The 24,481-nt window shown below is 49.6% G+C and overlaps 1 protein-coding gene across 2 annotated transcripts in view; it reads left to right on the plus strand.

The window, feature by feature from the left end:
• DENND2A (DENN domain containing 2A) overlaps nt 1-19,794 on the plus strand; it is an 80,033-nt gene extending 60,239 nt beyond the window's left edge. For both annotated transcript variants that reach the window (XM_074315269.1, XM_074315270.1), the window contains 7 exons: nt 215-363; nt 9,770-9,947; nt 11,464-11,505; nt 14,803-14,920; nt 15,280-15,525; nt 17,106-17,192; nt 17,973-19,794. In XM_074315269.1, the coding sequence (XP_074171370.1) occupies nt 215-363; nt 9,770-9,947; nt 11,464-11,505; nt 14,803-14,920; nt 15,280-15,525; nt 17,106-17,192; nt 17,973-18,004 (852 nt within the window). In that variant the 3' untranslated portion in view covers nt 18,005-19,794. The remainder of the gene's footprint in view (nt 1-214; nt 364-9,769; nt 9,948-11,463; nt 11,506-14,802; nt 14,921-15,279; nt 15,526-17,105; nt 17,193-17,972) is intronic.
• The last annotated feature ends 4,687 nt before the right edge of the window (nt 19,795-24,481 follow it).

A 24,481-nucleotide genomic window follows, 5' to 3' on the forward strand; every position in this document is an offset into this window, starting at 1 on the left:
CCCCACCTCCGTCTAAACTGTCCTCAGTCACGTAGTCGAGTGTGAGGCACGAGCTTCCCTACAGTTGTACCTCCTCCCCAGCCTCCTGGGTTCTTTCCTTTTTTCCCCATTTTCCATTTTTCCCTTGCCCTTTGCCCCCGCCACTGGGCCACCCCACTGGGGATGATGTGATCCGTGCGAGGCCCCCCTCATAGCCGCTCCTGCTCCCCGGCAGGTGATCGAGCTGTGCCGCCCACTGGACTCCCGGCTCGAACACGTGGACTTTGAGTCTCTCTTCTCTTCTCTCAGCGTCCGTCACCTGCTCTGTGTTTTTGCCTCCCTGCTTCTGGAAAGGAGGGTCATCTTCATCGCAGACAAGCTCAGGTACAAAGCTCGGTTACTTCTGCTAAAGTGTTTGAATGGCAGGCAGCCCTGGACTGTTCCGAGTCCAGAGGACAGGTGGTTGCTCAGGCAGCTCTGACAGTGCGAGTCAGTGGGTGCCTGAGATTGCAGGTTTCTGAGCACAGCCGTGGCGCACAGCCAGCAGGGCTCCTGCAGCGCTTGGCTGGCATCTTTTCACTCTTTCTGCTCAGTGCTGGGCACTGTACCACGTGCTGGCGGCGAGGAAAGACACAGAGCTGTCCTCAAGGAGCTGTCAGCCCAGCAGGGGGACAGAGAAGGGGACAGACCCCTGTACCACGTTGTGAGGGCTGGCCAGAGGCAATGCACCCTGTGGGCTGCGCAGGCAAGCTCCCCTAGTCTGACACAAAAGGAGCTGTCTGTGCAAGGGCTGGAGAGGAGGCCGAGCAGCTCCCTGCAGCTGAGCAGAGAGAAGAAAGCGGGGTGGAAAGTGAGCCGGCAGAGATGGGCAGGGGCCGGTTCATGGACAGGGAGAGCCGCCAACCCTTTTGGGCCAAGGGCCACTGCTCCTGGGAGCAGCAGGGCCCGGTTCATGCTGAAGAGCACATGCCTTTCCTTCTGTATTAAAATCAGCCGCACAGAATCTCTCACACACACACACACACACACACACACACACACACACCCGTAGGATGCCCCCCACCCCCTTCTGCTCACATTCAGTGATTTCCAAGAGTCATGTCACAAATCAAAGAAGGTCTGCATGGAGACGCAGTTAGGGATTTGGGGTAATTCTGAACTTCTGAAAAGAATTCCTGGCATTTCCATCATTACAACACACTGAAGCAGAGCCTCCTTCGCTTTGGAACTGAGGGCAGAGGCACAAGTGGCAGCTGCAGCTCCAGGAAGAGCCGAGATGTGGCGCCCGGCCCGAGCAGGGCCAGCCATCCCGGAGAAGCGCCTGAGGCCAGCTGAGAAGTGCATCTGGAAAGAAGAAGTGCCAAAAACACAAAACTTGGAGAACTGTGGCTTAGAGAGGAAATACGCCTCTCAAGTCTGGAAAACAAAAGGGAGGAAGGAGAAAAGGGAAAGAGGAAGGGAGAGGACGCGCTGCCTGAATGTGGAGCCCCTCAGCAGGTGTGGTACAGGACGGCATCCAGCCCGCTCCCCGCCGAGCCTGTCGGGTCACCCTGATGGTGCTCCCCTTTGGGCAGCAGCCACTGCTATTCCCTGTCCACCCCCACCCTGTGTTGCAGTTCACTCTTCACTTTTAGTGTCAGTGTTGTGCTCCCTGGGCGCTTTTGTCTGCTCAGGAAGCAAGCCCTGTCTCTGAGCCTGCCGCCGGTGCTGGGCCCTGGGGAGCTCAGACCAGAGAGTTCTCAAGCTTGGGGCCCTGGATGCAAAGGATGAGTAACAACCTGCAGTGACCAGGATCGGATTTCATCAGCGCGCTGGGCACTCACTGCCTGTGTTCTCTGCAGCCCCTCTCCATGCCCCACTGTCTTCTGTCTACTGTGGCTTCTCAGGCCTGACTATGGGAAAGGCAAAGGACGATGTCTGAAAGGCCTAAGCAAGAAGCGAAGGCTGGGGAGTAAACCCAGTGCCCACCAGGGGCCGTGATGGGGACAAACAGGCAGACAGTCCCCTGCTGTTGGGTTAAAGATGTTAGGCTCTGGGAGGGTCCCGCCTGAAGAAATGTCTGAGGAGATGGGCGTGGCTGGAGAGAAGCCAGCCAATCAGGGACCCACCTTCTACCCCACCAAGTTTCCAGGGAGAAGGAGAACAGAAAGTATCACCTATTCACCTCATCAAAGTACAATGAAAGAGAAGGTGGGAACAGAAATGGAGGGAGGCTCCTCAAAGACAAATGCATCCCTGAGGTGCAGCAGAGGCAGGTGTCAGAAACTAGGGGCATCGAGACACTGGACGTGCTTAGGACAACAATGTCTGGGAGGGGACTTGGCCACCTCTGCCTTGTCCCTGGACAGATTTCTGGGTTGACAGGCAGGACACCAGGGCAGCCCCTCTCACAGGGCTGCTGTAATCAGAGACGACGGAAACCTAAGGCACCCATCCCTGCGAGTGGACCCTGCCCCAACCCCAACCCCCTGCTGGGGCAGCGTTGTAGAGGAGAGAGTCACGCTGTGGTCTGATTGGAGGGACTTCGGGCTTTCTCTGCTCACCCCACCTTCTGTGGTGCCTGGCACTCTTCCTTAGCACTTTCGTGTTTTCAACAGCAAACACCCATCAGAGGGGTAAAATGCCAGCTGCCGCTGCTGGAAGCGGGTCTCACCATAGGGCGCTTATTGCCCACAGGGCGTTTCTTTTGCAGCGGCTGCCAGATGTGGGGCACTGAGGAGGTGGGATTTTTGTAGGGGAGGAGGAGATGTAGGAATGTGGATAATTGGGGTGTCCTCCTTGGGTCCAGAGCTAGGCCACGGCGCAGTACTGAATGCATACGTGCACGCATGGTGTGTGGGTAAAATACCTTAATTACCTTTTAGGCCCTTTACAACTTTTAGACTTGTGTGTTTATCTCATCACACCTTCCTGGAGTAGGGAGGGACCCCAAACATCCTCAGCGATTGGCCCTAGGTCTCCTAATTTATGAAACAAGGGCTTGTCTGCACTCAGGCCCCTCAGAAATGACTTGCTGGAGCTCTGGAGTCTCATCCCCAGAGGCAGCCCATGCTTTTCCTGTTACAAATAGCTCAGAGTGTTCTCTCTCTTGCTCAATAAATTATCTTTCCATCCAACACTAGTTTCAAGCAGACCTGAAGAGGTGGAAAAATAAACAAATAAAGGCCCACAGAGCTCTGAGGCCAGAAGAGAAGAAAACACATAGCGTGAGGTAACCTGCTGGGAATAACAATAGCACAGCTGAAATGCTGCCTCCAGCCTAGGCTCTTGCAACTCGGTCAGATAGGTTCTATTATCAGGAACCCATGTCCTAGCTCTGTCGCATTTCTGGGAAAATCGCTATAGAGACTTGAAGGTTCTTTGGCCAGGCCGTGGCACACAGGGCTTGGAAGGCCGTGGCTGGCTGCCAGTTATCTGACGCGGAAAAGCCTCTGAAGAAAGCCTTCAGCCGTAGCTCCAGCTGGCGCATTCATCCTCATCACCCGGGCACAATTCTCTCCCCACTGCACTAGCACCATTTTCTAGCCCTGTCCAGCTAGAAGTGGAAGCAAGCCTCCTCATTCTTCTGATTTCCGTCTGTAGCCCTGATGTTTTCAATGCCACAGAGCAGCACACGAGAACAGGGCAAGCCACACACTCAGAGCGGCCCTGTGACATCCCAGGGTGGACGTTAGCCTGCGTTAGCACCCCTCCCCCCACCACACAATTTAGTTACTCATCATCGCTAGTGAGTCTGCCCACTGCAAGAGGAAATAGCAGGGAGTTGTGGCAAATATTGTAGGAGTTATAAAAGGGTTTTAAGTTGAGCCAAAAATCTATCCAATGTAGAATAACATTTTTGATCTTTAGGGTGGACATTGAGTGTTTCTTAAGGCTCTGTCAAGCCAAAGTCTGACAGATGGAAAAGAAAGAATGTTGTTGTGATGGCTTGTTCTGTTGTCATAACAACCTAAGTAAATATTTCCCTATACCACTTTCTTCATTTCCCTGATGATAAACATTTTTGTTTTTTAGTTTATTCATTTCAGTTCCCATCGTTTTGCCTAAATCTCTAGACCAGGTTCAATGATAAACTCAGAGCTGCACGTCAACAAATTTGTGCAAAAGTTTTAGATGGGACAGAGTTTGAACATTCAAGAAATTTACTTTTTATTTTTTTACAGTGCAATGAGATCAGGCGCTGAATGACAGACCGTTCGCTAATGATAAGTAGAATTAGGTGGTCAAATCTTGACAAATATTTGAACCTTGGCTTTGACCTATGGGTAACTACACAGATAAGTTCTAAGTAGCTGTGTACCTTCATTCTTTTGTGGGCTCCTTTTGGTTCGTTTTTCATCAGTTTCCATAAGCTTAAACGGGGGTCCCATATCCTGTCTCAGATCAGTTACACCCATCAATGTTGACTGTCTGAGAAAAAGGTTGGGTTTGTAAGTGTGCCCCTCTCTAGGCAGATGAGTTTGCCCAAGCCTACCTGACAGTGTGAGTAGCTGCCATCTGGGTGGTCTGGCATCCAAAAGACTAGTTCAGAGGCCCTCAGAGTGGGTGACAGAGTCTTAGAGATACATACATTTAACTCAGCCAAGTCCTATGAAAAGTGCAGTTTTAGTAACACAGTGGCATCAGTTGGATTAGATATTAATTATTAACTACCTATTTTTGCATATGAACACCAAGAAGATAACATTTGGAGCAAGATTTAGAGACTAGCATTAGCCACGACTTGTCTTCTACTCTTAACCCATCACAACAGAATCTTGGGCTGGAAACATTCCAGCTCTTCTCCCTGGCTTTGTGTTACAGTCTTTTGGGGGCTTGCTACTGCAGCTCAAGACCACTCCCACTTTTATCTATTAGTTTCTCAGCATGAGATGTCACCATTGCTCTTCTGTCTCTGCTAATGAGCCCTGGAATTACCTTCCAGGACCAGCGCTGGTTCTTTTCAGTGTCAGCTATTTCCAGCTCCTGGCTTTCTCTCTCTTACAGATGCGTAGTTTGTAGACGGTCAAGCTGGAAGGACATTAGAAATTACCTAGTCCACGTTCCTTACTTTGCAGAAGGGGAATCTGAGGCCCGGAGAAGTTAAGGGCTTTACCTGAGGTCACACAGTTTTCTTGAGGCCCAGCCTGGGTGCTTTTGAAACTCGTTGACACATTACTTCAGGGTTTAAAAGTGCAGTGATGGAAATATGGCAGCCACTGCATGGTGACACCCACCTCCCACTACGTCTCACCAGGCACCAGACCAGAGTGCGCCTTTCGCTCCTATTCCTGGGTACGATGCACTGGTAGGAGAGGCACTTTGCTTGGGATACTAAAGGCTACTGACAGGCTCCACCTTCCAGTTCCTGGGGTGTCCGTCTAACTCAGGAAACTCATCGTTTACTTTCCTGGTGGCATCTTAGAGGAAGCTCTGTGCTGAACTCTTACTGATTTCTGGGTGAGTTGGAAGGCTGCTGAGCATAGTAACCCCACGGATGGCACAGCGGCTGGGTCGCGCCAGAACCAAAGCGTCTTCTCCACTTACTAGTGCTTCCTGATGTGTCCAGGAACTGCCACCAAGAGCAAAGCATCTGGGACCTAGCCCTTCTCACTGTGCCCAGTTTTTAACCCTTTGTCCCAGCCAAACTCCCCCTGGGGCATTTCCTCCCTCCCCTGCTTTTGTACAAATTGATCACAGCCTCGGCCCTGGTGTTCCTTTCCCCCACCCCACTGCAATGCAAGCCAGCTGCTCCCACTGTCTTCCTGCGACCTCCCTCCCCAACACTGCCTCCCCTCCAACCAGCAGGTGTCAGGAAGGCAGTGCTTGTGGAGCCCTGCCAAGCATCCCCAGAGCCAGACTCCTCTGTACATCCCTGAGACCACCGACCCTAACAGCCCCCTGCATTCACCCCCCTGGGCGACTCCTCTAGCCTCACAAGTCAGGGGATAGAATTTCATTCACACCTGCCGCAGAGATTGAGAAAAACACCTCAGCTACACTCGCAATAATCCCTCTTCTCTACTATTTATGTTTGGAGAAAAGCTGCCACTAACGGATTATTTGCAGAATTTGACCTTGCCTCCTAGTGTTTCAAGAGGCTTTTTTTTTTGTTAAGAATGTTGATGAGGGCTAGAGGGCAAGACGAATGAGCCCCCCTCATCACGGCCCGCCTGTCACGTGCTTCCTGAGCGCCCACCCGCGAGGTGCTCGTGAAAACCAGGTGTGGAAACACTTGGATCCAGCTGCAACAGAGAGTCAGACTATTTAAAAAACAAATAAACTATCAAAAACCACTTGTTAGGAACAATAGTCAAAAGCGGCAGCACCTACCTGCATGGCCAGCAGGTTACCCACTGAGTTGTCATCATTTGCCCCCATCACAGCTGAATGTGGTTGTCCTTTAGCTCACTGCACTCCAGTGACCTGGATGAATTTTATCTTTCTTTCTGGAGCACGTATTCACCCACCCTATCTCACTGGCATTGCTTATCATTTTTTAAAACACGTGTTTCTCATCCAGTTGATTCAGTCACTGCAGCTGAATGGGGGCCTCCCTGGCCTCTGGGGGCCCCCCTCCATACTGCAGGGCAGCATAGGGTGTCAACTAGGAGACACAACGTGCCGTAACAGCAGAGAGAAGAAGAAATGTGCTATAAAAAGAGATGGGTTTCATACAAAAGGCTTCATTCCAAGTGATTAGAGGGAGTCTCTTGTAAGGGATTCTCTCTAGTCACTTGGAAATGAAAGCCATCACTCTCTACCTGCTTCCCCACCCCCACCCCAATGGTCCAAATCATTGGTTTCAAGCCCTTTTTACTGCAGTCCACACTGAGAAATAGTCAATCCATACACCACACACACAGATATAGATAGGTGGCTATTTACAACTGAAAAAAATGCAGAAAACTCTTATTTTCTATTCTTTTGCTGTTGTTTTTAATGCTAATTACAACCCAATAAAATTATTTCAAGACTCTATAAAATGAGTTGCAAACTATAGTCTGAAAAAGGCTGCTCTAGACACAATTATCCTTGTTGATATTTTAACCTTCTTCTAGTTTTCTAAGTCATGACCTCACAACCAGGATACGTGAGCAGATCAACTTGGAGCACAGGCCACAGTGAATACAGATCAGTCCTAAAGTCAAAAACCGTTAGAACAAAGTAAATGCTATACATTCAGTGATATATAGATTAAGGAAATTAAAGCACAAATGTTAAGCAATTCATTGAAAGTATTAACATTCTTGAATAACTGGGAGAAAGTGATGCCTTGGGGAAAGAGTTTCTTTGCTTCGAGAGAAGACCCTTTGAAAGACAGAAATGATTTCGCCCAAGCTGGGGGCTGAATTAATGATATTGCTCTCCTCGGTATACGTAAGTCCTGACTAAACTTTTCTGTCTCACTCTCACTCGGCTAATAAAGAAGGTATTATAGTGATAAGAACAAAATGTTGGGGTAGCATCTTTCTCATTTTGGAGTGAGCATTCAAAAGAAAAGGACTAAAATACCAGTGAAATCTATGGACTCTGTGCTACTAAGCAGGACTTCCTGGCGCCAGTGAATATTAGGAGAATAATTATTTGTGAAGATAGGGGGTAGGGAGGTGAGGAGATTCATGCTGACAAATGAATAAGATTCAACATTACCCTTATTAGGTTCCGGGAGTCCCCCATGCAGGTGGGATGCAAAAGAGGACTCATGTATATTTTAAGGATGTTTAAGGGAGGTGCTAGATACAGAGGAACTCACTTGGAACCTATGTGAATATACAGAGGGTGCCAAAAAAATGTATACACATTTTAGGAAAGGAAAACTGTATTAAAATTGTAATATTCAATATATACCGATAACAAAAGATAAATACAAGTCACATTTGACGAGAGGTGCTCAAAGCGTTACCATCAGCGTCCAGACACTTCTGATGATGGCGAACTACTGCTTCAGCAACGTTAACCAAAGTGTCTACTTATATACATTTTTTTGGCATGCTGGTATTTTTTTAATTGTAGTGAAACATAACAGAATTCACCATTTAATCATTTTTAAACGTACAAGTCAGTGGCATTAAGTAAATTCACAGTGTTTGCAACCATTACTGCTACCCATTACTAGGGCCTTTTCATCATCTCAAACTGAAACTCGGTGCCCATGAAGCCACAACCCCCCATTGTCCCTTCCCCCAGCCCCTGGTAGCTTCTCTTCTACTCCCTGGTTCTGAATTTTTCTGTTCTAAGTCTTTCGTTTTAAGTGGAATCGTAACGATGTTTGTCTTTTTCTGTCTGGCTTATTTCACTTGCTAGCCAATATCTTTTAATCCACCATTTCTCTCCTTAAGTAAGCCAGCATTAAGTGATTTTTAAAAACTGGTCTCAGGAACATTTGTGACAACTTTTGTAGGTGCCTGACATCATGGGGACCCAGTAAAGGAGCATTGATCTGTGCAGAGCTCAGCTTCCTTGCAACGGTACCTAAGCAGAGCGCAGCTGAGGACCAGGGCAATACTCAAAAGGTGTCCTCGCAGATGAAATGCTGTTTACGGGGCCTGTGCCCGGAAGAGGATGCAGTACAGTCACAGGAGAGCCCACGGACCCTCACCAGACCCTACTTTATTCTTACGTTACAAACAATGTAACAATTGTAACACAATGTAATACAATCTAACAAGCTCCCAAAGTTTCCAATCCGCTAGCATTTTAGAGACAATATATTAGAATAAGAGAAGGGAGCTGCTTTAAGCAAGCAGGCTCACTTACCATGTTTCCCGGAAAATAAGACCTAGCCGGACCATCAGCTCTAATGTGTCTTTTGGAGCAAACATTAATATAAGACCTGGTCTCATTTTACTATAAGACTGGGTCTTATATCATATAATTAATATAATATAACACCGGGTCTTACATTAATTTTTGCTCCAAAAGACGCATTAGAGCTGATTGTCCGGCTAGGTCTTATTTTCAGGGAAACACGGTAGCAATAAGGAAAGCTTGTGAGGAAGAAGAGATGTCAGCTGTCACCCGCCTCGGAAGGCCCCAGTCATCACTGTGTTGCCACACAGTAGAACTGAACCTCCAAACGATTATCCCAAATCCGCCTACTCACTCGATAAACTGAATGCGAGTGCAGGCAGCCGCGGAGAGTGAGGCTCAGTGCTTGGCAGCAAAAGGCTACATTATGATCTTTATTCTTGAAGAGACACTCATATTTCTGCAATGTTGGCATTTCCGTTTTGAATTCTGGGCAAGGGGTAACTACATGAGTGTCTCTTTCGCAAAACGGAGCCTTTTAGAGCTGACAGCCACTATGTGAAGACCAAGAGAGTTGTCCTGTTTTCTCCAGTCGCACCTCGGCTCTCACGCTTGGCTGAGAGAGTGGGGAAGAGAACAAAGAAAAAGCTGGTGGGAGAATATAAAGCATCTTCAGTAACACAATGCTTGTCCGGGAGGAAAGAGACTTTGGTTGTTTTGCGGTTTGGTTTTGAAGGTGGATGTGGGGAAGCGGGGAGGAAGTGAATGATTCCGTCCAAATCTTTCAAGAATGCAGCTCACGCGGGAAGGCACTCTTGTCAAACTTAGCTGGGGCGTTCAATTCGTCCCTCTAGCCGTGTCTGAAAACCTCCCAGGGGCTACGTGTGCCCGGTGTAACCTGTGTCAGGACTGGGTTACGTGACACATCTGGTGTGAGTGTGACACCTTTTCTGACCAATACGCCTTTGGGATAGAGCGCAGACAGTTCTCTCCTCCGCCTCCATGGAGGCTGCCCACCTCCCTCCCTGAGTCGGCCCTTTCTGTCCTCTCTCGGCTACAGCACGCTGTCCAAGTGCTGCCACGCGATGGTGGCAGCCATCTACCCCTTCACCTGGCAGCACACCTACATCCCCGTCCTGCCACCGGCCATGATTGACATCGTGTGCTCGCCCACCCCCTTCCTCATCGGGCTGCTCACCAGTTCACTGCCGCTGCTCAGGGAGCTGCCACTGGAAGAGGTGAGCTCCTGGGATGTCCCTGTTCCCATTCCGTGGGGGACAGAGAGCAGAGGGGAACTGCTGGCTGAGGCTGTGTGACCAGCGATGTTGGGGGAGCGGGGGACCCCACGGTTTTGTCTACGCGAGAGCCCCCCACCCCCCAGTCTCCATGCCTGCAAATTCAGTTTTCCCTCTGAATGAACCCACTGGCATGAACACCCATTGAGAAGGGCAGCAAACAGCAACGTACCTGGATGTGAAAAACACTTAATCCATGAATAGCCATCCAGCCTGTCCTTCTTTCCTTCCCACCCCCAATACAGGGCAGAAAGCGCGTTAAAGCTCATGAGAATTGGAAGTCTCGTTTGGACTGATAAAGTTGACAAAGACCGTGCTCCTACATATAGGTCCTTTCTCTTATCAGTTAAAAAGGCAACAACCGAAATGGTTTTAATGGTCAAGTGCTGAGTTTTCAGGTTGACACCCAAGTGGGAAAGTCCTCCTTGGCATTTCTGGGGTTATTTAGCCATAGCCCCTTCCTCTAACTAGTCTCTGTGCGCAGGCACTGAGGCCTTGCAGCCGTCAGAGAGGGAACCGTAGGGGACTAGATGGTGCCACTCACTCCTGAACCCCTGGGGGCACACCTGGCCCTGCAACTCAGCCTGGGTGCCCCACGTGGGTCCTCTAACTGCCCAGGTAGTCCTAAGGCCCCATTAAATGCCAACCAGCAGACTCAGGTCTCCAGGGGTGGGTTTGTGAGCTGCCAGGAGCTCGTCTGGTTACCCGGGGGTCCCTAAAATGGCTCAGTTCAGTCTCGGGGTGTTTGAGAAGGAAGGAGCCAGTGCCCTCTTGGGCCGCTGCTCTTCCTCCCTACGACGCGTGCTGAGTGAGGGTCTCACCCTCGGGGTCCTGCCAGCAAAAGCCGGGCACGGCATCGCCCTGCGAGCGAGTGCCTCCTGAAGTTTTGTGCCCTAGGCACTCACGTGCCTCACCCTGGTCTCGGCCCCCTCCTCTGAGGAGGGAGAGTTCCGATGTTTTATCCCAAAAGTCTTGACTAATGGAAGCGTAGCACCTGCACTGTGATTTATTCCCCAGTTGGATCCACTCCTCTGGGTTTCTCCCTTCCTGTGCCATGAAGAGAAATGACAAGGCCCAGTGGGGATCTGGGAGGCAGGAGGGAGGACCCCTGGGTGGGGAGTGGCAGAGTCAAGTGCGATAGGAACAAGGACGCCTCGCCCCTCTTTCACGCACCTCAGTAACCACGCACTGCAAACCATCTGAGAGGCTCTGCCGCAGCCAGCTTATGCTCCAGCCTGCGGTGTTGGCGTTGAAAGCGTGCATTCAGGAAAGCCCTTGCCCCCCACCTCCTCTCTTCATCATTTGTGGCTGCAGTGCCAACGTCAGGAAACCACAAATGGCCCATTCCACCCCCAGCCCAGCTGCCTCTCTGGGTGCCAAGAAAGAAGAAGGCTAAGACCCTGTCCCTATGTCCCGGAAACCCTGGTGACAGTAACAGTCCATTTTCCTCGTCTTACAGGTCCTTGTGGTCGACCTTGTCAACAGTCGGTTCCTCAGGCAGGTGAGTGAGAAGGCGGCCTCCCCCCTCTGCTCTCTCTGCTTTTCCCTCTGGGCTTTGGGGCTCAGCTTTCCAGCTCAGGGAAGGCGCCTGGGTGGGGCTGGGATTGGACGATCCCCGGCCTGAGCTGGTCGAAGGATAAGACAGAAGGCTGAGGCCAAAGAGGACGAGTTTGGCAAAGGATCAGTCCCCACATGTTCTGTCACAAAATGGTTTTCTAACGATGAGAATCTTTGTATAAGTTATAACTGTAGACGCTTGTCTTTTTCAACATGCTTTTAAAGACTGTTTGATAACAAAGTTTATGATATAATATTAAGTGGAAAAATCAGGGTGCAAAATTATATGCATTATTTTGCTGATCTTGTTTTTTTAAAAAGGAGAGAAAAAGAGAAAAAATATAGATGTAGATATAGATACAAATATCTGCCTCAAAAAAAAGATGGAAAGGAAAACTACTAAAACATTAATGCTGGTATCTTGGGGTAGGAGACTCAAAGGGAGACAGATTATGGGTGATTTTAAATTGTTTTCGTATGGCCATGTATTTTCTATAATGTCCATGAACTGCTTTCATTATTTGGAAAAGTAATACACATTATTTTCTTCCTGTCATTTGCCAGGGAGGTCTAACTGCTATCAGATCTTGTAGAGAAGCATTGCAGAAAGGTTTTCTGGGCATTCTGTTGGATTGCTTTTAAACTTGGAGTTGCCACACTGCTGAGAAGTTCTGTCGCAGTAATGCCTTTTTCTCATTAGTTCTGTCCACCATCACTTCCCAGAGGCCCTCAGGTGAGGCCCTTCCCCAAGGCTCCCCTGCTCTGGGATCATGAAGCCAGCTTTGGGTCACACTGGTCATCTTCCCCAGCCAGTCCCCTGATCAGCACGAAACGTCCTGTAGGGTAGGAACAGCGTGAAACATTGCTTGAGTGCCCACTAAGTGCCAGGCTCTTTCACAAGCTCACTGTATTGCATTTAACACTTTCCCCAGCTTTTTCGAGGTATTATTGACATATAAGATACGTCAGCCTAAGGTGTGCACCATGATGGTTTGCTACACATATGTATTGTGCCGTCATTAGCACCACAAGGTTAGGGAACACTGCCCTCACCTCACATAACTACCTTGCGTGTGTGTGCGGTGATGACATTTAAGATCTACTCTCTTAGTAACTTTCAAGTATGTCGTACAGTATTGTATTCACTTTAGTCACCATGATGTCCATCAGATCCCCAGAACTTACCCGTCTTATAGCTGGAAGTTTGTACCCTTTGCCCAACATTTCCCCATTTCCCCCAACCCCAACCCCTAGCAACCACCATTCTAATCTCTGTTTCTAATGAGTTTGGCTTTTTTTAGATTCCAAATGTAAGGGAGACATGCAATACTTGTCTTTCTCTGATTTATTTCTCTTAGCATAATGCCCTCCAGGTTCATCCATGTTGTCACAAAAGACAGAATTTCCTTCTTTTTACGGCTAAGTAGTAGTCCAGTGTATGTATGTGTATGTGTGCCACATTTTCGTTATCCATTCATCCACTGATGGACACGTAGGTTGTTTCCATGTCTTGGCTATTATAAATAATGCTATAATGAACACTGGGGTGCAGATGTCTCTTCAGAATAGTGATATTATTTCCTTTGGATATACTCAGAAGCGGAATTGCTGGATCATGTGGAGATCAATTTTTAATTTTTAAAATTTTTTTTAATTTTTATTTTTATTTTTTTTCAATTTTTAATTTTTTGAGGAAGCTCCATACTGTTTTCTTGGCTGCACCACTTTACAATCCCGCCAACAGTGCACCTCACTGATACTTGTTATCTCATGTCTTTTTGATAACAGCCACTTTAACAGGTGTGAAGTGATATGTTGTTGAGATTTTGATTTGCATTTTCCTGATAATTAGTGATGTTGAGCATCTTTTCATGTACTTGTTGGCCACTTGGATGTCTTTGGGAAAATGTCTATTCAGATCCTTTGCCCAGTTTTTAATCAGATTGGGGTTTTTGTTTTTTGCTAGCCATTGAACTTTATGAGCTCCCTATATAATATGGCTATTAACCCCTTATCGTATAGATGGTTTGCAAATATTTTCTCCCATTCTGCAGATTGCCTTTTCCTTCTGCTGATTGTACAGAGCTTTTCAGTTTGATGTAATCCCCCTTGTTTGTTTTTGCTTCTGATGCTTGACCTTTTGACTTCATATCCAAAAAACCATTGCCAAGGCCAATGTCAAGGAGCTTCTTCCCTATGCTTTTGTCAAGCAGTTTTACAGCTTCTGGCCTTATATTTAAGTCTTCATCCCTTTTGAGTTAATCTTTGTGAGTAGTGTAAGATAGGGGTGGGTCCAGTTTCACTCCCTTACATGTAAATACCTAGTTTTCCCAACACCATTTATTAAAGAGACTATGCTTTCCCCATTGAATATTCTTGGCTCCCTTATGAACTATTAGTTGACCATATATGTATGGATTTATTTCTGGGCTATTGCTTTATATGTCTGTTTTTCTGCCAGTAGCATCCTGTTTTGACTACTATAGTTTTGTAATTAAGTTCCAAATCAGGAATCATGATGCCTCCAATTCTGTTCTTCTTTCTCAGGATTGCTTTGGCTATTCAGGGTCTTTTGTAGTTCCATATGAATTTTCGGATTGTTTTTTTTTTTCCTAGTTCTGTGAAAAATGCCAATGCCATTGGAATATTTTATTTTTGTTTTTGGGGGTTTTTTTAAATTTTTTTTATTGGGGAACAGTGTGTTTTTCCAGAACCCATCAGCTCCAAGTCAAGTCTTCATTTTCAATGTAGTTGTGGAGGGCACAGCTCACTGGCCCATGTGGGAATCGAACAGGCGACCTTGGTATTACGAGCACTGTGCTCTAACCAACAGCACCAACCAGCCGCCCTACCATTGGAATTTTGATAGGGATTGTGTTGACGCTGTAGCTCACTCTGGGTGATATGGACATTTTAACAATATTAATTCTTCCAATCCGTGAACACAGGACGTCTTTTAATTTATTTGTGTCTTCCGTTTCTTTCATCAATGTCTTGTGTAATGCATTTAATCTTCATAATGAGATAGATACTGATTAGAAGCCCACTTTACAAAAGGGGAAACTGAGGCTCACCGCTCATAAAAAGTGGACTAAAGATTCAAACCTCAGACCTCTGACTCTCAAGTCGTGTTTGTTCCACTAACCTGAAATCGGGCCAGGCCTGCCCTGCAGTGAGCCCAGTGCGTCCCCCTGGCCAAAAGCCCCAGCACACCGGGCCGCCTGTTTGTTCTGCTTTCCAGATGGACGACGAGGATTCCATTCTGCCCCGGAAGCTTCAGGTAGCCCTGGAACACATCCTGGAACAGAGGAATGACCTGGCTTTGGACCAGGAGGACGGGCCCCCAGACTGCAAGCACGGTAAACGCTCAGCCACCTCCCAGACTGCGTCTCCCTCTTCAGTGGTTAGTCAGGGAACCAGGGGACAATGCCGTCCATTCCACTTGACATTGGGTTAGGTAGGAAGGCGGACAAGGAAAGCCCGTTTATCTAGATCTCATTTTAACAGTGAACTGTGGGGAAAAGCTTTCCCTCCTCCCCCATTTTGGCCCTAAAATATCTGTTTAAAGGGGCGGGGGTAGAAATGATTGACTAACTTTGGGCCGCCTTTCTATGGAGCATTGCAACTTGCCATTGAGAGAGCTAGCAGTTACTTGTCTTACCAATCGGCTTGTCTCAGAGGCTCTGCCCTCACCCGTCCCCCCTTCCCCTTCGCTCAGGCCCCGAGTCCAGCCCCTTGAACGAGGTGGTGTCTGAAGCCTTTGTCCGCTTCTTCGTGGAGATCGTGGGCCACTACTCCCTGTTCCTGACGGCGGGCGAGCGCGAGGAGAGGACCCTGCAACGAGAGGCCTTTCGCAAAGCCGTCTCCTCCAAGAGCCTTCGCCGCTTCCTGGAGGTTTTCATGGAGACCCAGATGTTCCGGGGCTTCATCCAGGAGCGGGAGCTGCGCCGGCAGGATGCCAAAGGTTAGGGGGTGTCCTCCATGTGGGGCTGAGACAGCTGGGGATGGCCAGACCCCAGTGGCTGAGGAGCAAGGCAGAGGTCACGGACCCGGCACACGCAGGAGCAGCCGGGCGTCCACGTCTGGAAAACGTTCGTTCTTGTCCCTCTGAGCTGCTGAAAACCGCCCCTGCCATCTGTCTCCTCAGCCATCTCTTTCCCCTCTGCCAGCCTCTCCAAGAACGACGTTCCAGGTTCCAGTGGCAAGTTCTCTGTTTGTGCCATTGTCTCCAGCTTGATGAGACTCTAATGACACCCTCCCTCTGTGGCCCCTCATCTGTTTCTCAAGCTTGCTCTCATGCCTTCTGTACTCCCTCCCTGCTGCTTTCCACCGTGGTGAGCTAGCAGGCAGGAGCAGGCTGGGATGAGACAGAGGAAGAGAGAATGGCCCCGTGCCCTCTGCGTTGCATGAGTGCCCGCTGATGCCCAGGGGGCTGGCACAGAGGAGATAGGACAGTGAAGGCTGCCCTCCACCGGGGAGCTTGCGGGTCGTCCGTTCCCCTCCCTCCCTCCTCTCCGTGGACTGCTTTTCTCTCCTGCCTTCTCCCTGGCCCTGTCGGCTGGGTTCCATCACACGTCCTGGGATGGAGCTGGAGGAAGAGGTGTGAGGAAAGAGGATGAAGTCATCCTGTCGCTTTCTTACATCATCTTCAGCCCTTTTGGGAATCTGAAAACTAGTCATGTTGATAAAGGCTGTCACAGACGGGAGTTAGAGCTGAGTACGGAGAGACACTCACCACCGCGGAGCAGCCACACAGCGACCAGGGAGGACCCTCCTGCTGCTGGCGTCACAGAGACTCAGTTCAGGAACCAAACCATTCCCAGGGCTCTTTGCAAAGTAAAGGCAGAGGCTGGCCACACTTGAGGCGGTTCTGGGGAGGGGTATCTGAAGAGACAAAAGCAAACTGATCAGAGAGTATGAGTCACACAGCACCTGATGGAAGGATCCTCTTAAATAGAAGACCTGCTGGGTCCACATAAATATCTGTTTACAAACTATTTGATAGAGAGGTCAAGACGTAAAATCTTCAAGGTAGCGTGGAGGGAGCTGTCGGTGGAAGAGCAGTGAGAACAGAAGACAGAGTGCCTGAGGCTCAGCCCTCGGGGGGGACAGCTGAAGGCCCCTAAAGGTGGCTGCCCAGCCTCCCTGGGTTCACAGATGGCCAGCAGGTTCCCAGGAAGCTCCACCATGTGACCGGGGTCCCTCTTACGGGCGAGTCCAGGAACTCCTGAGAGCTAGGACCGTCTGGTTCATCTTTGAAGCCACGTAGCTGGCACAGTGTAGGCACTTGGAAGGTGTTTGTTAAATAAAAATAGGATTTCCTGTAGGAGCTGGCTTTACAGCTTTCTAAAGACAGTTATTGTACAAGGTTGGGCAATTATAAGGGTAATAAAAACTCTTATAAACCTTATGATTCAGAGCATATTTATAGGAGCAGCTGGTCTCAGAAGCACGATTTCTCTTTTCTGTGGCAGTAAGGACATGGGTATGTTTAGAAGTGCAAAGGGAAGGAACTGAAGTGGCCGGGATTTCTCTCGTCCACAGGTCTGTTTGAGGTGCGAGCCCAGGAGTATCTGGAAACACTCCCCAGTGGAGAACACAGCGGTGTCAACAAGTTCCTGAAGGGACTGGGTAAGGCCCAGGCGTCTGGTCTGTGGGGTCTCGGCCAGTTCCCGCCACCGGAGCCAGGTCCTAAATAATGCAGAGCTCTCTGGGCAGGCTAAATCGGCATTTTAATCTTCTGTTCTAATCTGACCCCAAAGTATAAAGAAAGGACACAAATGTCCCCTTCCAGCTTTCCTGGGCCCCTGGGCTGTCCCGCTGCACTGTTATCCCCCACCCTCCTAAAGCTTCTGCGGAATGGAGCTTAGGAAGAGTGATGAATGGACCCAGAGAAGGGTTTCTGGCAGTAAAGACCTGGGCCAGCCTCCAAATGCTCCCTGGAAAGTGGAAATGTCGAATTCTGAGGACTGCGGTTTCATCAGTAAAAGCCCCTTTACCAGAAAAGGGAGGCTGGAGGAGAAATCGAAAACAGGGAAGGAGGGAGGAGGAGCCGTGGCCGGGAGGACCTCACAAGGACCAGCGGATGGGCTCGCTTGTCCCCCAGGCAGGACGGACAGATGGCCACGCGGGGTGGCGTGCCCCTGGGAGTTTCCTCCTCGCTTCACTCCTCAGGGACACGTTACATGTGCTGTGTACCGGCCCTGATCCCCACGTCTGAGGAAGATCCATTTTTATTGGGGACGACCTGAGGCGTGGGGCGGGGGCAGGGAACAACACCCAGAAGGGCACAGGGGTGAGGCCCTGGGTGGCCTGGGAGGTCACAGCTGTCCACTCTGCAACTGGGGTCAAAAGGGCAGGACTTCACCCCTTGTCTGCCTGCTGAAACGTTCTTGTTTTTCTCTTTTTTAGGCAACAAAATGAAGTTTCTCCACAAGAAATAGCCCTCAGCCCAGCCTCAAAGGAAAACTTTCTCCTGGAGCAAGCAGAGCAACCACCACGTTTTAAAAACAGTCCTGGGGGCCTTTCTGGCCCGTTGAGTCCTCAGTTGTCACAGGTGCTGGGAAAAGGCCAGGATAGGCCTCAGGCCCCAGGGCCCCGGAGCTGCCACATAAGTGCCTCGTCTTCAGGACAGCACCCGAAGGGGACCTGAGACCAGGCATGTCACCGACGCTCAGATGGATTGTTTGGGTTGTTGATTTGGCGATTTTTGATTTTTTAAAGTTTAGATATTAAACAAAGGAAAAGTGTTTGGGTTTTCTTATTATTATGCCAGGGCTGAGAAAACTCGACCCTGCCCTGTGTCCTCTTTCCCGGGCTTATCCTGCCTGGCAGCTGAGAGGGGAGAAGGAGGTGGGAAGGGGCAGCGACCAGGGACTTAGCACCAGTGCTGTCCTCTGGGCGCAGCTGGGGACAAATGTGAGTGTCAGAGAAGAGGGCTGTGGTGTCGCCTCAGACACTCTTGCCCGCAGGTTTCAAGGCCCAAGTCCCCTGGGGAAAGGACTGGCCTTTCTGTGGACGCGTGAGAGCTGGGCTCCAAGGATTTGGCTCCCTGGGAAGAGCTGCGCTTCCAGAGCGGCCAGTGATGCCACCTGGTGGCCGAGGCCGTTCTTGTCGCACCACCGACTGCTCTCCTCCCAAAGGACCTGACTTCTTTTCTCTCAGATGCCACAGAAACGTCCACTGCCTGAGCCGTCCATGACTTTCGAGGTGCACACAAAAAGAGGAAATCGCCAGATCTGTTGATAAATGTTCTTAGGGTCCCAAAGTTCATGAGCATGGAGTATCACAGAGCTCATCGTAAAACACATAAGCCACGGCTTTGACCCTACTCCCATTTATCCTCATGACATATTTCCATCTCGCTGCAGGGGCCCAGATCAGCAAAACCAAATCAGGACATGTATAAATGGAGGGGCTGCCGTTACTGGTCTTCACAAGAGGGGGCGCTTCATTAGACTTGCACAGCCGTCCAGGCGATTGCCTCCTGGGGACCGTGGACGAGGCAGGGAGGTGCAGGAGATGGCCACATTCCGAGTGCGCTCCTGCAAGGGCCCCAGCGAGAGGCAGGGGGAGAATGGCGGGCGGCGGCACAGGCAAGTTCTCCGCAGACTCCGGGGCCCCCACCAAGGCCCACCTTCCACTGCCTACCCACTAGCGCATCCCCTCCGATGGCACCAGCCAGCCCCGGAGAAAATGCACAAAAGCCGTGTGCTCTGATCGTGGCAGGGGCCCAGGGGCCTGTGCCGCCTGGTGGAGGTTCTTAACCTTTAGGGAATTGGGAGAAAGGCGTCTTCTGGGGAAAAGCTGAGGAGGTTGACCTGTCGTTGCACATTAGGGGTCCTTCCCTGGAGTCATGGACCATCTCTCCCCAAACGTATCCATGATTTGGTGTTTCCATCCGTTTCTCAGGGGAGAGGATGCATAGTTCATATCAGATTCTCAGAGACACCCAGGGACCCCCAAATGGTAGGAACCAGGCTACGCGTAACAGTTAACCTGGGTAGGTGTGTGGTTGGGGGTTGGGGGAAGACTAAACGGGAATCTCTGAGTGTGGGGGCTCAGGGATTTGTACCTAACAAGCTCCTCAGATTAGTTAATTTTATTAATGCCAGTATTCTGCCCAGAGGTGGTCACTTTTAATATTTTGGAATATACTTTCTTTGCTAACTTATTTCCTATTATATTGTTTACTTAACACCTCCAAGTGAATAAATATACATCTTTATCAATATGTCTAGTGATTGTATAATATTCTATTTTATAGATGTACTAAAAGTTATGTTACCAAGCCTCAAGACTGATGCGTGCAGGATATTTCATTTTTAATGCCATAAAGAGCATTGAGAAAAACCTCTTTGTACAAGTATCTTAGCACATTTGACCTATTTTCATTTTAAATTTTTGATGGATGTAAAGTATACATGCAGCAAAGTGCTCAGATCTTTGAGAATACAGGTTGACAAACCTTCAAAATGACCACGGCCGTGTAACCAGCACCCATGTCAAGAAGCAGTGCATCATGGGACCCTGGCAGCCCCTCTTCCCACCTTCCCAACGTCCCACCCATCCCGGTGGATGTTCAAACTAAATCAACGAACAAACTGTCTACAACTTGCAAAGCGGTAAAGTAGGCTGGGGCCGGTCAGAGGCAAGAGAGAAAAGTAGAGGTGCGATCCCTGCTTGCAGTCTAGGCAGATTCTGGGTGGGGAGTGCCATCTGGGTTGAGAAACAGAGCATGGAGACGAGGCCTGAGTGTGCCAGCCCAGGTCACCACCCCTCAGCCTTTGCGTGACCTCACAGCCACCATCCAACCAGGAACCAAGTCCTCTCATGCCAATCACAGCGTACTTTCTCCCTGTAGGATGTGTATGGGTTTCAAAGCATTCATTCTTGTGTGTCAATTCACAGTGAAGCATGTGGTCACGAAAAATAGTTGGAACAGGAACGTCGGGTGGATTTTACTGCTACAGATGATTGGAGACACTGGTGGGCAAGGGAAGGGGTGAATGGGAGCAGGTGCAGCTGGCATATCTTAGCAAGAGGCCGCAGAAAGCAAATCTGAGGGAGGAGGCAGCCTTCACCACCACTGGGAAGAGGAAGAATGAATTGCAAAAACCTCCTACTGTTCAGGCTAAGAATAACGGGATCAGCTCTGGTTTATTGAGCATTTCCTTTTGCCCATCACCTTGTTGAGTTTATCACGTGTGTGATCTGGTTACTAGGAGGTATGTCCATCATGTTCACTACTGAATTCCCTGAGCCTAAAACCAGTGCCTGGCACAGAGTAGGCTTTTACTTAGTGTTTGCCACCCAAAGACCCAATTCCCACAACAGGGCTTAGAATGGCTATCTCTGTCGCAGGCAGCAGGCTCATGAGAGACAGAGGCAGACCCCACAGACCCAAGGAATACTTGATCAAGGGGAGTCGACCTGTCTACTGACTGACAGCGCTTCCCAGCATGTCAGATACTTTGTTTCAGCACCAAGCACCTACCTAGGAGGCCGCATTAATAAGCAGAAGGTTGCTTGGTGAGTATGAAGTCAGAGCAAAGGGCAGTGGAGAGTCTGGAGGGACAGCTCCCCGGGGGAGGGGAGGGCTTGGGCGGGTAGCTGGACAGACCTCCCTGTCCCCCAGAGGGTCTGTTTCCCGGGTCGTGCTGGGTGACCCTGCTGGCTTCTTGATCCTTGGCACCTCCACCGCCCCATTTCTTTTACTGGGGTGAAAGTCACATAACATAAAAGTACATTTGAAAGTGAACAATTCAGTGACATTTAGTACACTCGCAATGGTGTGCAAACACTACAAACATTTTCATCGCCCCAAAGGAAACCCTTACCCATCGCGAAGTTGTTCCCAGTCCCTCCTCCCCACCAGCCCCGGACAACTACCAATCTGCTGTCTCTCAGGGTTTACCTTTTGCAGATATTTCATATAAACGGAATCACAGTATGTTTTGTGCCCGGTTTCTTTCACTCAGCATAGTGTTTTCAAGGTTCGTGCACATTGTAGCGTGTATCAATACTTTGTTCCCTTTTGTGGATATGCCATCATATGGCAGTATCCTACTTTGTTATCCATTCGGCCACTCAGGTTATTTCCACCTGAAGGCTGTGAGGATTAGTGCTCCTACAAACGTGCGTATTTGAATACCTGTTGGCGATGTCTGAGTAGGTGCATGCCTAGGAGAGGAATTGCTGGGTCGTATGGTAATTTCTACATTTGAAATTCTGAGGGACCATCAAACTTTTCCACAGTGGCTGTACCATTTTACATTCCCACCCACAGGTACGAGGGGCATCACCCTTTCTTTCAGCTATATCATCACCTCCCGGCGACACCTCTCAGAGAGGGCCCCGTGTTTCTCGGGGCTCATTGGTGCCACCTACATCAGCTTCACCTGGAATACTAGTTCGAAAGCAGATTCTTGGGGTCCACCTGGACCTATCTGGGGCTAAGGCCCTAGAACCCTTCATTGGCTGGAAGTTCCCCAGATGTCTCCAAACACTTACAGGACTCTGCCTTAAGTGACTCACTTCTTCAGGTGACTGATCTCCTTCCTTCCTTAGGTGCAAATTCCCCCTTCAGGTTCATTGACAGAGAGTAATGTTAGGGCCAAGTTTTGTAAATAAGACTACTGCACGTATGTTCTGAGTTCAGTATTACCCTGGAGCTTCTAAAATGCTCTGAAGACTAAAAGCATCAATGAATCAATGAAATGGGTATAAGCTTGCCAGGGGCCACAGAGAGGACACACTCATTTGAGCAGATCAAACCTGGTGAATTCAGTTTTGTTTTGGTTTTTTAAACAATGGTCCCATTATTCCAGGTACCTTGCACTGGCTTGAAAGTAAACCCAAAGCGGTACAGGTTAGGCCCCAAAAAACCCAGAGAAGGGATTGCTGTGGGGGTGAACTCAGAGGAGGGCGAGGCTGGCAGGCTCAGCTCAGACGTCCTGGGGCGTTGATGTGGGATAGGAAGGGCTGACATAGGCAGAGGAAGATGGAGAGATTCTGGCCTGAGCAAAGGTTAGCAAGAAAAGAAAAGGCAGGTGAGCAAAGGTTAGCAAGAAAAGGCAGGTGAGGTGGCACCTGTCAAGGCCAATTAACTTCACTCCCAGGCTTGTCCAGTGACCACACCTTGCCCTCACCCACTCTTGGGTGGGGTTCAGCTGCCAACCTCTAACTTCTTTTTGGCCCCAATCACAGAAGCTTGGTGCCAGCTTTCCCTGCACTAGGCCAGGGAACAGACAGACTCACTTTTGAGGAGCCCTGGGCTCCTTACCTGCCCCTTACTTTCCTCTACCGAGAGGAGAGTAACCCCAGCGATGCTCCTGAGAGGGCACAGCTTACATCCTGCAACCAAACCTCACACCAGGCTGTCCTGCCTACAATAGCGTTAATTGCCTTACCCGCTTGGGTGGAATGTGGACTGAGTTGTTTTTCTGGCAGAGAACTCCAGATTCATGAGGTTCCACCCTTTACTCTCTCACCAGGTCCCTGGACAGGTGTGAAAGGGCTTGTCCAGTGGGGCTCTGGGTAGCAGCAGGACCTGACAAGCCTGCAAGCAGGAGACCAGCTGACAGGGCCTGGCCGGCAGACAACTCCCCACGCAGCAGACCAAGTCCTGAGCCCCGGTACCTGGGGTTTAGCTCAGTTCTCTGGCAGAAGATGCTATTCTCCACTCCCTGCCTTGGTTGATCTGGCCTGGGAGAACTGAGCAGGAACTGGGGTGACACGGCAGCCCTGTACCCAAGCCAGGGCCAGCCACCAGGGTGACTCACAGAGTGAGGGGGTCGGTGTCCTGACCAGCAGCGTGGGGTCCATCAGCCCCATATCCTTGGTTCGGGCGGGCCAGGTGACCCCTTGAGGCTAGTCGAGACCCTGCTACGAGGAGATGGGGCTGTGGAAGCAGAGTAAAGCCGGAAGCTGCCCCATATCCCGAGATGGGGTCCTTTACCATCAGGGGGAGCCAGTGGGGGTAAGGGCCCGAGCTACACCAAGCTGTACCATCACCATCCTGCACTTTGTAGCCATGTCAAAATACTGCTCTTTAAAAACAAAAAACAGTGATGGTTGCACAACAGTGGGAATGTACATTAGTTTAAAGGATACATTCCGTTACGTACCTGTTACCTCCCCTCCCAAACACTCACACCCCACAGCAATAACGTCATAATGTGTTTATATTCCAGTGCAATTGTTTTAACCTTGGGCACCTATCACCCACACACGTATTTCTATAAGATAAATGCAAACTTCTTCCTCTATGCAATTGTTTCCTTCCACTCACTCCACAGGTATGAATCCCAAAAGTAACTCCTGCTGGGTCTACATGCTCAAGTTACATCTATTCCTCTGAAACTTTGTTTTCTTACTGCTCCAGGACTGGGCCAGAAAATTGTGAAGGAATTCTTCAGTGCCCTTCCTGCAAGCTCTAGGAATGACAGATGAAGCCTTAGGACAACACAATGGGCTAAAACCTGGTCTTCCTCTCTGCTGGCCTTTCTCTAACCAGCTCTGGACAGGCCAGCCTCCGCCTCGTCCCCTTTCCCCCAGAACTCGGTCTTCCCTGTCCCCAGAGCTTCTGAGATAAGCCACCTGTGGTGCTAACAGTTTGCATGACCCCCTACAAGGCATTTCTGTTTCAACTGCTGGCTCTGGACCTGTATAACCCCAAGAGTGTGGCTTTGCCAATGGAAGAAATGTCCAAACCTGTAGATAATGTTTATAAGAGTTTATTTGAGCCAAATTGACGACGTATGCAAGGAAGCAAAATCTCAAACGCTCTGGAGAATGACAGTTTTGCAGTTTCTTTTATGCATTTGAAATGAAGGAGGGAATGTAAGGAAGATGACGTGGAGGGGGGAGAAGGCAGGGCGGGGCTTAGAGGACAGGATACTTACTATCATATGCTCTCT

The sequence above is a fragment of the Rhinolophus sinicus genome, linkage group LG11 (assembly GCF_036562045.2).
Source record: "Rhinolophus sinicus isolate RSC01 linkage group LG11, ASM3656204v1, whole genome shotgun sequence".
Taxonomy (NCBI): Eukaryota; Metazoa; Chordata; class Mammalia; order Chiroptera; family Rhinolophidae; genus Rhinolophus; species Rhinolophus sinicus.